A 15,576-nucleotide genomic window follows, 5' to 3' on the forward strand; every position below is an offset into this window, starting at 1 on the left:
AGAGCTTTGTGTATCTGGGGTCCATGGTGACAGACAATGGGGACCTAAAACCAGAGATTCTCCGCAGAAGAGCCCTGGCAGCATCTGCTCTGCAGTCTCTCTGGAAACCACTCTGGCGGCACCAGACCATCGCACGCAAGACGAAGCTCCGCATTTACAACCTCGCCGTACTCTCTATCCTGCTTTATGGCTCAGAAACATGGCCCCTGAACGACACCCTGTCCACAAGAATCGACGGTTTTGATAGCAGGGCTCTCAGAACCATCGAGAACATCAGGTGGCCCCAGCGAGTCTCCAATAAAGAGCTCAGAGCCCGCACGTGCCAGCTCCGAGCATCTTCCTTGGTCGCACAACGCCGCACCCGCTGGTTTGGCCATGTCCTTCGTCTACCACCAGACCATCCGACACGAGCCATTCTCCAGTTTGACCCAAAGGCCGCAGGCTGGAGACGACCACGAGGGAAACCCCGCACTCGATGGCTTGACGTCGTTGCGGGCGACCTCCAACAACACGGAGTTGCTGTAGAGGATGCAGAACAGCTGGCACAAGACCGCCAGCATTGGAAAAACCTGGTTCATCTGGTCGGCTCAACGCACAGGGACGGGACCCCCCGACCTTCGCTGGAGCAATAATCAATCAATCAAATCAATCAATTTTAAGTGACTCGTTTATTAAATTCTCAAAAACAAAACAAAAATAAAGGCATTTAAGTGCCTAAAAATGCCAAAAGCAAGTAATTTTATTGTATTTTAGGTGCTTAGTTATATTGAAAAATAATAAGCTTGTAGGTGTTAGACAGTACAATCTCGCTCTTCCCTTTTTGAAGTTCATATTTTAGGGGTATTTTTAGCTTTTAATGGACAGGGCAGGCAGCCGGGTGGTTAGCGCACAGCCCCACGGTGCGGGTGTTCAGGGTTCAGGTCCAGCTACCGTAGCCTCCTAGTGTGAAGTTTGCATTTCCACCCTGTGCCTAAGTGGCACTCTGGTTTCTTTCCACATTACCACAAACATGCATGCCTGGTAAAATGGCTGGTTTTACCAGGTGTGAATGAGCGAGTGAGTTGTCCGTCTCTGTGTGTCCTGGGACTGGCTGGCAACCAGTTTAGGGTGTCCCCTTCCCACTGCCCGAAGATAGCTGGGATGGGCTGCTCCACCCTCGCTACCCTACTGAGGAAAAGCGGTGCAGATAATGGATCGATGGATGGAATAGGGGTAGGAACTTCAACCTACCCCGTTCGCGCACATGTTTCTGTATTACATTTTTGTATCGTACAGCTGTTTTTTGTGCATTTTTTGCTAGTCATTAAGTGACCAAACCCCCCAAACTCCAACCAATAATGCCGAGGGGCAAGGAGGGAGGCTATGGGTACCAATCTTGTAAGTCTTAGGTATGACTCGGCCAAGGCTCGTACCCGTGATCTCCCAATCCCACGGCGAGCGCCCAAACCTAAGCTGGTTTTTGTGCAAATATTTAGTTCTTCACTTTTTTTATTTAGTGGTTGATGTTTTTTTTTTGCTATGCATAAATAAATAAATAAATAAATAAAAAGCCACAAAATAGATGATGATGGTAGTGTGGTAGCCGACACAGTCATATGCAACAAACGAGTCACAGTCGCGTATTCGCTGAAGTCAAATAATTATAATCGTAAATTAAACTCGTCATAACTAGCTTAGCACCCGCCTTTGGACTTTAGGGACAAATTGAATGTCACACACAAAGAACATGTTTACAATTAAAACAGCAAAACTGTAGCAAGTTAGCTCTGTAGAAAACACTAGCCAAAGTCGGCTAGCGGCTAACAAAAACATGGAAGCAGAGGGACACATAAACTTTTGAAAAAATGTCTTTGATGGTAAAACGTTGACTGTGTTCTCCATCTACTTCCTATGTGCAAAATGAAAAATAAGCAGAACCATCATACATGAACTTGTCCCGTAGTTAACGCCAGCTTTGCATGGCTCTCTTCACCTTAAACGTAATGTCATATCAACATCTTTGTTTCAGAAGCTTAATTCAGTTTTATTTTATTCATTCTACCAAATCAAAAAAAGCACTTATGATCATTTTCAACAGTAAAGAAAATTATCTGTGCATCCCAACTTTCTATTCCTGTTGTGAACACACTAAAAAAATGCTTTAATCGTTTCCTTAATTCCCAGGCGGGCAAAATCTCCAAGAACAAGAAGAAGAAGCTGAAGAAAAAGCAGAAGCGTCAGGCTGAGCTGCTGGAGAAGAGGATGCTGGACATCGAGGCACTGGAGAGGGAGGCCGAGAAAAAGGAGGAAAGGGCGAACGATGAAGGTGACGAGGAAGACGACGAAGAGGATGAAGAGGCTAACGCAAACGACACGCCCAAGCCAAAACGGACATCCACGCCCGCTTCGGCTACTCCTCAAGCGTCCGGCCCCTCCGTGGCCCTCGGAGAGAGCGACGAGGATGACGATGAGGAGGAGGACGGCGAAGAGGAAGAAGAGGAATGTGCTGAAAGACCTACGAGGTTGACCAATCATACATGTGAGTAGCCATGTCTAATACCACTCTTATAGACTCATCTGCACCAATTAGAAGCATTGAAGGAGATAAAGCTTGTTTTCAGCATTGAAAAACTAGACCCTAGTTTCTGGCACAAAAAAAGCTAGTCTCGACGTAATAGATGCTAGTTTCTGGCATAGAAGTTAGCTTTGGGTGTTGGAGAAAACAATGCTAGCTTTCAATGTATATTCAGTTGATACATACTTTTAATGTAGAAGGCGAAGCTAGTTCCGGTCGAAGAACATTCATTTTCGGCAGGGAATTAGAAATTCGATTTCTGCAAAGAAAAGAAATGGGAATGCTAGTTTTTTTGCAACTATTCCAACTTCGGGGTAAACTAAAAGTATGTTTCTTTTTGGCATAGATGAAGCTACATAATGACTAAAAACGTGCTGTTTTTCGCCAGACAAAACAAAACAAATTTTTATTTTTGAAAAAGGTTTTTTTTTTTCAGTAAAGAAGATGTCAATTCTAGTTTTTAGCATAGAAGAAGAAGCTAGCTTTTGTTGTGTAAACCATGTTATCTTCCAGTGTAGAGGAAATTGATGCTTGTTTTCAGCGTAGAAGATGGAAAGGTCATATTCAGATTCATTTATAGTGAATAGAAAAATGTAGTTTGTGGCATAGAAGAAAAAAGAAAACTGCTTGTTTTTTTGGTTTTGAAGAAGATGCGTAGAAATTTAAGCTAGTTTCTGTCTAAGAACGTGTCCCTCTGCAGAGAAAACAAAACTTGTTTTCGTCTTAGAAAAAGCTATATTTTCACACAGAAGACAGAAATGCTAGTTTTTAGCATGGTAGAAGAAGCCAACAATTAGTGTTCGAGAAAACAATGCTAGGTTTCAGTGTAGAAGAAATAGACGCTTGCTTTCTGCATTGAAAAAGACAACACTTGTTGATGAAGTAGCTGGTTTTTCTTTCCAGGCAAAAGAAGGATGATGCCAGTTAATGGTGTTATTGCTTGGAAAAACATTTGTTTTGCATAGAAGTTAAAGAACCTGCTGGTTTCTCAACAAACAGGAAGACAACACTTGATTTCAGCGTCCAAGATGAAGCTAGTTTTTGTTGAAGATCACGCTTGTTTACACCAGAGAAGAAGCTAGTTTCCATCTAAAAAAATGGCAAATTTTTGGCGTAAAATGTATGACAACTTTAGTTTTTTGTCTAAAAGAAGATTTACGCTTTCTGTGTTTTAAAAAAAAAACCACGGCTAGTTTTTGGTGAAAAAGACTCTCGCTATCTGAGAGGAAAGTTTAAAAATGGTTGTTATAAGGGATAAAATACATGATTGTTTTGGTTAAGAAAAATTATCATTTCCATGCTTGGAAGAAGATGGCACTACAACCTAGCACTGGACAAGTCAACATTAATTTTTTTCATAAAAAAAGCGGTCTTCCAGCATAGAAGAAAAAAACATTTATTTCAAAAAAGCTTATGGAAGAGAGAATCATGTATTCTGTGTGTTTTAATCTCAACTCACAAAGAACTGTCCAGGAAATTGTACATATTTTAAGTTGCTTTGCCACCTAAGACTTTTATGTCCAAAAATACAGTAAAACTGGTTATGTAATGCTTTTTCCCTTTTTCCTAGGTGCAGCGCACAACGAGGAGGAAGAGGTAGAAGAGCACCCTCGCATCATCAATGATAACCGTGACGAAGACACAGAAGAAGAAGAAGAAGAAGAGGTCACGCCCGTGGCAGAAAAAGAGGCCCCCTTCCCCCCTGGTAATGAAGATCTGATACAGACGGAAGATCCTGAGGAAAAGAAAGAGGATGACAACGCACTGAAAAGCTTGGAAGTTGAAAAGGAGGAAGAGAACTTCGAGGAGAATGAAAAGGAACTTGATAAGAACGAGAAGGAGAAAACAGAAGCCGTCAAGGACGAGGATGAAGAAGACGAGGAAGCCGAAGAAGACGGCGATGACGACACCACGGCAGAACTCCTCACCGACACCGGCTCCCCCATCAAAACGCACCCCAACAAACCCGGGGAAACCAAAACTAATGGCCACCTTCCTCCTACGCCTGAGCCCCTCCTCTGCCCCCTGGTGGAGTCTGAGCTCAGCTACACCGACAGGGACCTCTCGCTTAGCTCCGGCTACGAGATGTTCAACGGCGAGGCGGGTGAGCCGGGCCTCACCAACGGATCAGGAGAGCTCCAGAAGGCCGCTGTTTTTCCGGACTTGCCTCTCGATCCGGAGCCGGGGGATCTCGTTTGTGGCGGGACAGGCGATACTGGGACGGTGAAGTCACCCGATAGCCCCGCCGCTGACCGAAGCCGCACTGTATCGTCGTCCAGCACGGGAGAAACTCCCAAAGGTAGTTATTGAGTACTTTTAATATTATTAGTCAGTAAAAACAAACAAAATACAAATATATATATATATATATATATATATATATATATATATATATAAGGCTTTTTTTGTTGTTGTTGGTCAAATTTGATTAAAACACAGTAGACTCCTGGGATATGACATTAATCTGTTCTGAGACGGGGTTCGTAAATGTGGCGAAGGGTAATAGGTTTCAAAACACCCTGTACCTCAGATCAAACAATTAAAATAAAAACGTAGTACATAGTAAGCAGAGGCTATTTTAGGTTCAGCTTTGGGGGTGCTGAGCACCCAGAGAGTCTGTCTGGTTAAAAATTAAAAAATTACTCTTGAAAGTGATTTAGGATCATTCAACATTTTTCAGGAGTGTAACTTCCCATTTGTGAACATCACATTCCTTTTTGTGGTCATCAGAAACACTAATACTACACAATATCCAGTCTTTACTCATTTATTTCTAACAGAGTACATACACATACAGAAGGAAAGCATGAAATTTATTAGACAATTGTATTCAATTCAATGCAGCTAAAATAAAGGTTAATATCGGTTGATAATAACAAATACATGGTAAAATAGTTGTTCAACATAACCACTGTGTAACGTACTCTTGTTGTAATACGCCAGAGCCTCCACAGACTCCGCCGCTATGCAACAAGTGACACGAGCCGGGTAAAAGAGGAGCAGAAAAGGGGGCAAGAGCGGTGCTAGGAATCAAATGAACAGAACTAGTTCAAGGCAATGGAGTATTTTTGACGATGCATTGTTCACAATTTTGTTTTATTTTAGTTTTCTATTCGTCTAGCGCTTTTTTGATCATAATTAAGACTGTCCGCTTTTTTTTAAAAAGTTATCATTTTGGGAGGTACTTGGGTTGAATTAGTGGGTGCCTGAGACTCACAAAAATGGGCTGGTGAAGGCCTCAACAGTAATACTTGTAATGTATATGTAAAGTGCCGTGAAGTATTCGCTCCACCTATATCAAAATCTAAAAATCATATGTCGTGATAAATGCAGATGCAACATTAAAATCGGCATGTGTAAATCGCAGATATATTTGTGGCTCTGCAAAATACATGATTGACACAAGAGACCTTAATAAATTGGCTTTAAATATCAGGCTTTAAAAGCTGCTTGAATTTGGGCCATGAAAACAGTGTAAAAACCCTGTACATAGTAAAGTGAGAACATGGTAAAGTGGCGATGGGGTATCTTGGGGTTGTACTGTATTTATTTCATGTAAGGCTACATAACATTTGTGGAACAAATGTTAAGCTACCTTAAATTGTAGCACCTAATAATATCACCCACATATATGAACTATCCATCCATCCATCTATTATCTGCACCGCTTATCCTCAGTAGGGTTGCGGGGGTGCTGGAGCCCATCCCAGCTATCTTCAAGTAGTGGGCAGGGGACACCCTGAACCATTTGCTAGACAGTCGCAGGGCACACAGGGACAGAATACTCACTCGCTCATTCACACCTAGGGACAATTTCGACGGTCCACTTAACCTGACATGCAAGTTTTTGGAATGTGGGAGGAAACCGGAGTGCCCGGAGGAAACCCACGCAAACACGAGGAGAACATGCAAACTCCACACAGGAAGGTTCGATCTCATGACCTCAGAACTGTGCCGCACACGCGCTAACAACTGCGCAGCCGTGCAGCCCTATATACCAACTCATCAAAATTAAATTACATCTAAAAATAACTCAAATGTTTTTTAATTTTTTTTTACATCACAGCCCGAGCCCGAGCTGCCGACCTGCTGGTAAACCCCCTCGACCCTCGCAACGCTGAATCCATCCGTGTGAAAATTGCCGACCTTGGAAATGCTTGCTGGGTGGTAAGAAGCAAAAATTGTGGCTTATCTAACCTTTGGTTGCTGTGAAAATCCCTGTATTTTCTTCATTTTATCTTCAATAAACACATTTTTTAGATTTTAACTAAAAAGAAGAAAAAAAAACACTATCTTTTGTTGAAATCGGTCTTTTGGTGCATTGCAGCACAAGCACTTTACGGAGGACATCCAGACGAGACAGTATCGCTCCATCGAAGTGCTGATCGGGGCCGGCTACAGCACTCCAGCCGATATCTGGAGCACCGCCTGCATGGTAAATCTTGAAACCCCTATAAACCCCCTAAAAATGTTACCCAAAGCCCCAGTATCTATTATATAGCCACCCCTAGTGGTGTTAAAACACTTCATTTATTTAAATAGTCAAGTCAAGTCATTTTTATTTGTATAGCCCTTAATCACAAAGAGTCTCAAAGGGCTTCACAGGTTATTACACAGACTATTTTTCAGACTATTATTGCACCATCCACTGATCTGGAACCAACATGAGGGCAAGGAAAAACTCAAAAACCTCAACATGAGGAAAATGAAGAAACCTTGAGAAGGGACCGCAGATGTGGCATCCCCCTTTTAGGATGACCAGACAGCAAAGGATGTTGCAATCACAAAAAACACATGTACTCCCCCAAAAACGTTTTATTAACCTCTCATAAATGTGTAGCTATATTACTCAACTTGAGATGCACTTTAAAGAAGCTGACATGTTTGGCACACCTAGCTACTCCTGGTGGTGCGTTTTGCATTTTATATGTACTTACCGCGCACAGGTCAGCCCCAAATGTGATAGTCCTCACATCTGCGATTATGGTCCTTCAACTTTTTTACCCTTGTTTCCTTTCTAGCCACTCATGTTAGACACTTGCTCGATGCTAGCTATCATTTTTAAGCTTGCTCCGTCCTTCGATGTCACCCGCCTTCCACGGCTGGTCATGAAAGCGAATGTCGCCAAATCACACGATTCAGGAATCCTTGACTTTTTTTCTCCACTGTTTCCCTTTCTAGCCGCTCATGTTAGCGCCACCCGACTGCAGACTATGGCTGGCCGCTGATGTTATTGTTAGTTGCTCCGTCAATGTTGCTGAGGTTCTCGATTCAATTTTTTCCCGCTTGTTTTATTCTTTAGCCACTCAGGTTAGCTAGATGACTGCAGGTAATGGCATGCTCTTAGCTTGGGTTGTTATTTTAAGCTGCTACTGCTTTAACAAGCAAATATAACTCAATTCGGGGTCCCGACTTTTCGACAAATTCTGATTTGCTCTCGCTATCTTTTTCTAGCTATTTAAGTAACTTCTCACGTAGCTGTTAGAGTTAGTCACTTACACCAGCTCTGACCAACTCCAGCCATTTTCTTTTTTCAGCCGCTCCGGCTGAATCTGGCTCGCTTGGTCTTTTTGTTTATTTCCACCAGCTTTTACAGTATGTACAGTGACGAGCTATAATTCCTTCTGACTCATGCTAGGAAATATCGAGTTAGGCTGCAGAATTTCGCCAAGTGATCCGCTTCAGTTCCAATCCAAGCTACAACGACCTTTTGTGGCGAGTCATTTTAACAATTTCTATGTCTGGCAGGCCTTTGAACTGGCCACGGGGGACTACCTGTTCGAGCCGCATTCGGGAGAGGACTACTCGAGGGATGAGGGTGAGGATTCAGCAGACCACTTAAGAACAGGATGTGCAAAATAATGGACAAATGCTAATATTACACAGAAAGCCTGAACACAGGTGACCGTTGAGTGATTTTTAAAGGGCGTTGTGTTTTTCTCCAAAGAGAAAATTGTGATGATAATGGTAAAGGTAATAATAGAAATGTGTAGATTGGCAGACATTAAAATTCATTTACTGAAGAAGTCGGTCATTCTCATATTAGCTTTGTTAATTATCGCAACTATTGACATCTATTTTTATTTTTATAATCAGTTACGACATTTACATTTATAAATTCATTAGTATATTTTAATAGTATAGATAAGGTTTGTCCAAACTACGGCTGCGGCGCATTTCGTGGCCCTCGAATGATTTTTCAGCAGCTTGCAGCATTCACTAAAAATTATAACTAATCTTTAAGAATGTTTCAATAAACAATTTTATTTAGGACGGATACATTGACTATTAACAATTAAATAAAAACATTAAAATGATATTAGATTATGTGGATATATATATATATATATATATATATATATATATATATATATATATATATAATTGAGAAAATTCTAAACTAACCCTTTAAAAAGCTATTATGTTTATTACCAAAGAAAAATAATGTGTTCAGGTTGTGATACTTCTGTCTGCAAAATTAATTCAATTAACACGCTTGTCATTATGAATATAAAGTGTAAAAGAAGTGTCAAGGTAAGTATGCAAATGAGTGTACGGTTTGCCCCGCCTCTGACCACGAAAACCCAACTGTTCACTTGCCATCTCTACTGTCCTTCTACTTCCAAGTCTTTACTCATTTTCACTCTCCTCTGAAAATAATGAAGGTAACGTGGAGGTCATGGGAGGAACCTTAATGATAAGAATGGAATCTTTTCAGTCACTAAATAATTACTTTTGCTGCCATTACAACGCTATTGTTGTTACTGATGGTCAAAAATGGGAGCGTTATTTTGGCCACCAGAATGCCAATGGTGGCGTTTCTCTGCACACCTGACGCTGTTTGTAGTGGCGTATTTTTCCACTTTCCTCAAAGTTGTTTATGTCACGTCTTTTCGGATCATGTTACCATTTAAAATGGCGACATAGTTAGTGATTACGAATATGGTATTGACTACAGCGTCGAAAGAAAGGGCGAATTGACCCGTGTCATTCGACAATGAAACGGCTCTTGGAAATGGGAGCCGCCTACCCACCAATCACGAGCCGGTTCCCTTTCAGGCGCTATTGTTCTCTTGTGATTCTTTTTTTTTAGGGTTTCTGTGCTGTTGACGGTGAAATTTGTTTAGTATTTTATAGTTTTTGTAGATTTCTAAATATTTTAATCTATGTCTCCTATGTTTTTCAGTGTTAGCATTTAAGTGTTATTTTACCCCCTCTTTGGGTAATTCATTATAATACATACAAAATGGAAACATATATATCAAACAACATGAGGAGCTATTTGGGAGCTGGCTCTTTTTAGTGAGCCAAGCTGAATAAGCCGGTTCTCTAAAAAGAGTTGGAATTCCCATCTCTACGACGGACCATTCGAGTTAGATTTCATTGATTAAACTCACTTTTTATTGTTTACTGTTTATTTTGGTTGCACTTCAAGTGTATGGTAAATCTGTTTATTACCGGTGAGGTGCGATAAATATTACAAGGTATGTCTGTTCTCTATTCAACTGGCTCAAATACTGCTCAGAAATTTTCAAATTCAAATCATTATACTCGTGCTCCAATACTTAGGTCACACATGCCTTGGCTGAGAAAAACAGATCACTCATTATCAAGTGGCATTATCGTAGCTAGACACATTAGTAGCTAATAGATATACACAGTATTGTCGGCTGTTTAGATATGATATTATGGACTCAAGTGAGTAATTATCGGCTGATAACTGTGACGTCAAATTCGGCTGATCCCGGTAGGCCATTTAACTATTTTGCATCCTTAGGTTATACCGATTTTTTTTTTACCCACATGGATTTTCCATGGAATTCACAGTAGTCTGTTCTCGATCGGTTGTTTTCTATATTGTTGTTGTCGAGCAGATCCCATTGACAAAGCGACACAAAAAGGCGGGAATTTGATTGGACGGGCCCACCCAGCCAACCTCTGACTTGTCTTTCATCTGTAACAGCTATTTCCGCTCCTTTTTTTACTATGTTCGACTGTCTGTTTTTTTCTCACCATCACCTGTCAATCTCCCCTCCCTCTTTCCGCTCGAACCCATCCCTACACACACACATCCCTCTCTCCATTATAGACCACATAGCCCACATCATAGAGCTGCTGGGCTGTATCCCACGGCACTTTGCTCTCTCCGGAAAATATTCCCGCGAGTTCTTCAACAGAAGAGGTAGCGCTGGCCTCTGAGCCGGCGGGATCGAAGCACACGGACGCCCAAAAGTGGACACGTGCGCACACGGAGTACAAAAAAAATCCAGTGTGATGTGTCCTTCTAGGGTGAAAGTGTGTGTCGGTCCCGTTTTGTGTGTGTGTGCATGCTGTAATGTTGCCTGTTCCCCTTATGTGGCGGTGGTGGGCACGCACGCAGACCACATCGCTCTGATCTCGGAGCTCCTCGGGAAGGTCCCACGAAAATTGTACGCTGCCGGGAGGTACAGCAGGGATTTTTTCTCCAAGAAAGGTAAACGCAGGGTGTAATCATGAAAGGTGGTGGCCAGGTATTTGATTGGAATCCAAGTTTTCAACAATATTATTACATTTTAACATCTTTTGAATTAGACCCCCGGGATATGACATTAATCTGTTCTTTTGAAGGTGAAATTACCGTATAGCGGGGATAGATACCTATGGTAATTATCTAATGGGTTTCAAGCCCCAGGTACCCTAAATAAAAACATTTAATAACAATGAAATAACAAAATAGTATATGGAATGATTAAATAACAATATGAACAAATGTACACGTAAAGTAAAATTCCATTTTATTTACGTGAGCTGGAACAGAGGAATTACATGGTGGATGCAGAGGTCAGAGACAGATTAAAAGAAAACAGATTTTGGCATTTGCAAGGATTGGCATGCGGTTTGGAGACTCAGTGGCTTTAATGGCCTCCTTATTCTTAATTTTCCCGGTTTTCGATTTGTTAGGGCCACATTCTATAACAAGGTTAACGATGTGTGTGCCTTCTTTGGATTTTTTTATCATCTCAAGCTTTGTTTTCATGGTTATCTTTCTTAATCATCACTTCAAGTCTTGGGACCCACAGCTAAACCAAATAAAGTTTGTTACGCAAGATTTTAAACTGAATAGAGAGAACAGCATTGCAGGAGCCTTGCATATCAACTTCTACGCGATGCTGTGACGCAAACCAATAGCAGATCGGCCTCTCATATGAAGTGGACCAAAAGCAGACGGGCATTTAAGAATTGGACCTCACACAGTGGAACGCACGTACACGGAAAAGTTTTCGGTCAAGCGAAATAACTTGGTAGTTGATGTCATAGTCGGGAAAATGCCGCAATGAAGGGCTGAAAACAACTGATTGCACATCGTAAGGTAGCCGTGCCGTAACCCGGGGGTCTACTGTATTGTCTGCTCTCGGAACTTCAAAATTCTTACTCCCCTCTGCCGTTCCAACAGATCAGTCAAAGCTACTGCATGACCGTGTCTGTGTGAATTCATTCTGCTCTCTTACTGCAAGTGCAAGTCTGCCAATCATTCAGATTGTTATTGGCACCTTTTCAAATGTTATTTTAGTTGCTAACTAACATTCAACTAAGAAATGCGGTACATTTGGTTGTATCGTACAAGGTGAATAAGCAGACTTGTTGGTTGTAAGAGAACATTATTTCTTCATTTATTTTATAAATATGTGCATGATGTACTGTAAAGGGGTCACAATAAAAGGAAAGTAATAACGGATAGATAATAAAGAATAATAATTGTAGTGTATCAATTATAATAATGATAATAATAAAAATATTAATTGAGGTGTATAAATAATAATCATGTCAAGTCATGTTTATTTGTGACGCCCTTAATCAGAAAGAGTCTCAAAGGGCTGCACAGACCACATATTATTGCAAACTACAGACTATTATGACACCATCCCCTGATCTAAAACCTACATGAGGGCAAGGGAAAACTCAAAAACCTCAACATGAGGAAAATGAAGAAACCTTGAAAAGGGACCGCATATGAGGTCATCCCCCTTCCAGGTTGACCAGTCTGCAATAGATGTTGTACTAACGAACAATACACAGATATTGTCAACATAAAATATAGGTTATTCATATGCTATAGAAAAAAGGGTGTTCAACAACTACTAAAAATCACTAGTTTTCATTGTTTATTTTAAACTATATTGTTATGTTTTATTATTAGACTACGACTTTTGCTTGGAAAAACATCTCTTTAGGGTGGAAAAACAAGTACTTTTGTTAAAAGTATTTCCCCTGATATAACTGTTGCTCCTCTATGTGATCTATTCTAAAAACTGAAAAAATGTGAGGATATTTTTAATTTTCAACACTCTCGTGTTTCCACAGCACACTTTTTAGCACTTAAAGTAAAAAAAAGAGGCGGGTTGTATGGGGGGATATCAGGAAATAATTAACTTTGTGGTCCCCTTATCCCTCCCCAAAAATGTGGGCATTTTGTTCTCTTCACCTCCAAAACAATATCAGAGATGATTTGTATTAAACAAAAAGCTCAGGTGAGCTTTTCTTTTTGTTTTCCTTTTAACCGTGACCCTCATACAACTCCTTACTTATTCCTCTCCCCAATGCGACCATGTGACTTAATGCCCCGCCCCTTACAGGCGAACTCCGACACATCACCAAGCTGAAGCCCTGGTCTCTATTCGACGTTTTGGTGGAAAAATATGGTTGGGCTCACGAGGACGCCGCCCACTTCACACAATTCCTGCTGCCCATGCTAGAAATGGTGCCGGAAAAACGGGCGTCGGCCGGGGAATGCCTCAACCACGCCTGGCTCAACTCGTAGCCGCCCCCAAACCACGCCCACTTCCCCCTTAGCCCTGTCCCTTTAGCCCCTCCTCCTGGTGGTACGACAGCAACGAGGCCCTTCGTGACGTCCTTGACGGAATGTAAAAGACGGGCGAAAGAAAAACATTACGAAAAACTTCATTAAAGAAGGACGCGATCCAGATCCAAGACTTAGTCGGAAACGGACCCTGTTTTGGACACTGCCTCAGAGCTCCTCCTGCCATGACTTTTGAACCTTTCAGTCATCGGGGACCCTTCACTCTGCTGGGGCTACATGGTCGCCAGCCCTCCAGGGGGCGCCACTGCCACAAGACGAGGAATGAGCATTTTCCAAGAAAAAAAACGTGCATGGTTAGGGATGCAACTTAAGGCGGTACGTTTTTCTTTTGTTTTGGATAATTCCCAGGTCGGATGGAAAAGAAGGTGGGTATTATCTCCCCAGAAATGGACGTTCTTGGCGGAGGTTGTACTGGTTGTCCTTCAGGAATTTGGAAATTTTGTACATTAAATAAAAACACAAAAAAGACACGGGAACACACGCACGCACATTCCAAACATAAAAACGCTGTGACACCCCCCCCATTTTCCTACATCACACACATCAACCCTTTCCCCCTTAATCATTTATCACAGCTAGTCTGGTTGCCTATTTTTTGCAATAAAAGTATAAGTAAATGGCGAGATATTTTTCAAAAAAAAAAACAAATTCATCTAAATAAAAGAAAAAAACAAGGACAACAAAAAAAGAAAAAAAGCTTCTCTGGTTGTTGTAACCGTGACCGGATCTTCTTCTGAGGTGATTGTGTTTGTTTATGAAGAGATTTTTGCTGTCGATTAATAAAAATATGAGATTCTTGGTTCTACAACCCTCGTTTAGCTGCTCTAGTAAAAGGAAATTATGTTTTGGCAATAATAAGCGTTATGTCATATTTCAATCTGGTTTCGTTCTCAGCCATGCTGACTGTTCTTCCTGATGGCAAAGAGTGCGTCTGTTGTCTGTGTTTTCCATTGACAGGTTTAATAAAATGCAAAATGAAAGTATGTCACCTTTTGATAGTCTCATTCATTCATAGATTTATGAAGGGAAGGTTTAGGGAGTTCTCTCGCTTTAATATTGAAAATCTTTAGAATTGAAGTGAATTATTTTTAGCGCAATCAGTAAATTAATTTGCCTCTAGGTGTGTTGCTTGTGCTCCACCATTGTTTTTCTCTGAAGGATGCTAGAATTTCCTACACTGATAAAAAAATGCAATTATGTTATTCCTTAGTTCTGATATGAATTGCTAATACCAAGAAAATGGATTCAATGAACTAGGCCGATTGAAATAGCATAAATGATTTATTAACAAAGAGGGTAAGGCGCTGGAGAGGGGAGTTTTCGACCGGTGACAGTCTGGAAGTTACTACCACAAAAAAAGTTTTCTGCTATAATGCTAGTCAATTTGGGGATATTCTCTTGTACAAAAAAAACGCTCATTCCCAAGAACCAGAAACTTGGTGTTAAATCTGAAACCGTCCTCTTACTTGGTGTTGCAGAGATTTTGTCTCGTGCTCCGAATGGCTGCATCGTACGGCCCACGTGCTGAACTCAGGGCCGCAGTGCAGACCCGCTTGTGGAACTGAGTACGCTAGGACCTTTGCCTTTTGGCCTTGTGATGACGCAAAGCTATGATCTTTGATTTTTGCAACTCGGAGATGGCATAGGAGCTTGCTCTGTCCACTCCACGCATCGGCCCGGTATTGCAGTACTTCCGGGAACGGTGCATTCGCAATGATCGCAGCAAGGCTTTAGGGCTAGGACCTTAGCTTGGCCTTTTGGCTGAGAGTAAGTGTCCCGGCTCCTAGGCTTTGTAGCGTATTATGAACTGACCGATAACGGATAATGGATAATGATTTATGAACAAGCTAAATAACCCTTAAAACCCCTAAACCCCCCCCCTAAACCCGCACAGCCGTTTGATGCGGCCATCTCGCACAAAGGGGGAAAAAAGAGAATGGCTTTCACTCAGCCAATTCTTTTTATATGGACCAGTGAAGCTTGACCAGATCATGCCTCTATGGGCGTGGTCTTAGATATCTGATACTCACATTATTGGGTAGCGGTGTTTGAAATTGCTAAACTTGTTAGAAAGCCAAAGAAGTGAGAAATTTGTGTAATGTTCTGTACTTGAGAATGTTCCGGCAATCGACATAATTATGTAGGGTGAGGACATTATTTTATC

At 41.4% G+C, this 15,576-nt stretch overlaps 1 protein-coding gene and 1 pseudogene across 6 annotated transcripts in view; both read left to right on the forward strand.

Moving 5' to 3' along the window:
- Positions 1-14,395, forward strand: part of srpk2 (SRSF protein kinase 2) — an 82,739-nt gene extending 68,344 nt beyond the window's left edge. For all 6 annotated transcript variants that reach the window (XM_088340589.1, XM_088340588.1, XM_088340591.1 and 3 more), the window contains 7 exons: positions 2,164-2,518; positions 4,125-4,853; positions 6,621-6,721; positions 6,882-6,989; positions 8,303-8,372; positions 10,935-11,027; positions 13,168-14,395. In XM_088340589.1, coding sequence (XP_088196715.1) covers positions 2,164-2,518; positions 4,125-4,853; positions 6,621-6,721; positions 6,882-6,989; positions 8,303-8,372; positions 10,935-11,027; positions 13,168-13,352 — 1,641 coding nt within the window. In that variant the 3' untranslated portion in view covers positions 13,353-14,395. The remainder of the gene's footprint in view (positions 1-2,163; positions 2,519-4,124; positions 4,854-6,620; positions 6,722-6,881; positions 6,990-8,302; positions 8,373-10,934; positions 11,028-13,167) is intronic.
- A 587-nt stretch (positions 14,396-14,982) lies between these two features.
- Positions 14,983-15,125, forward strand: LOC148363023 (U2 spliceosomal RNA; annotated as a pseudogene).
- The last annotated feature ends 451 nt before the right edge of the window (positions 15,126-15,576 follow it).

The sequence above is a fragment of the Urocampus carinirostris genome, chromosome 7, assembly GCF_059441175.1.
Source record: "Urocampus carinirostris isolate Australia breed hairy pipefish chromosome 7, RoL_Ucar_1.0, whole genome shotgun sequence".
Taxonomy (NCBI): Eukaryota; Metazoa; Chordata; class Actinopteri; order Syngnathiformes; family Syngnathidae; genus Urocampus; species Urocampus carinirostris.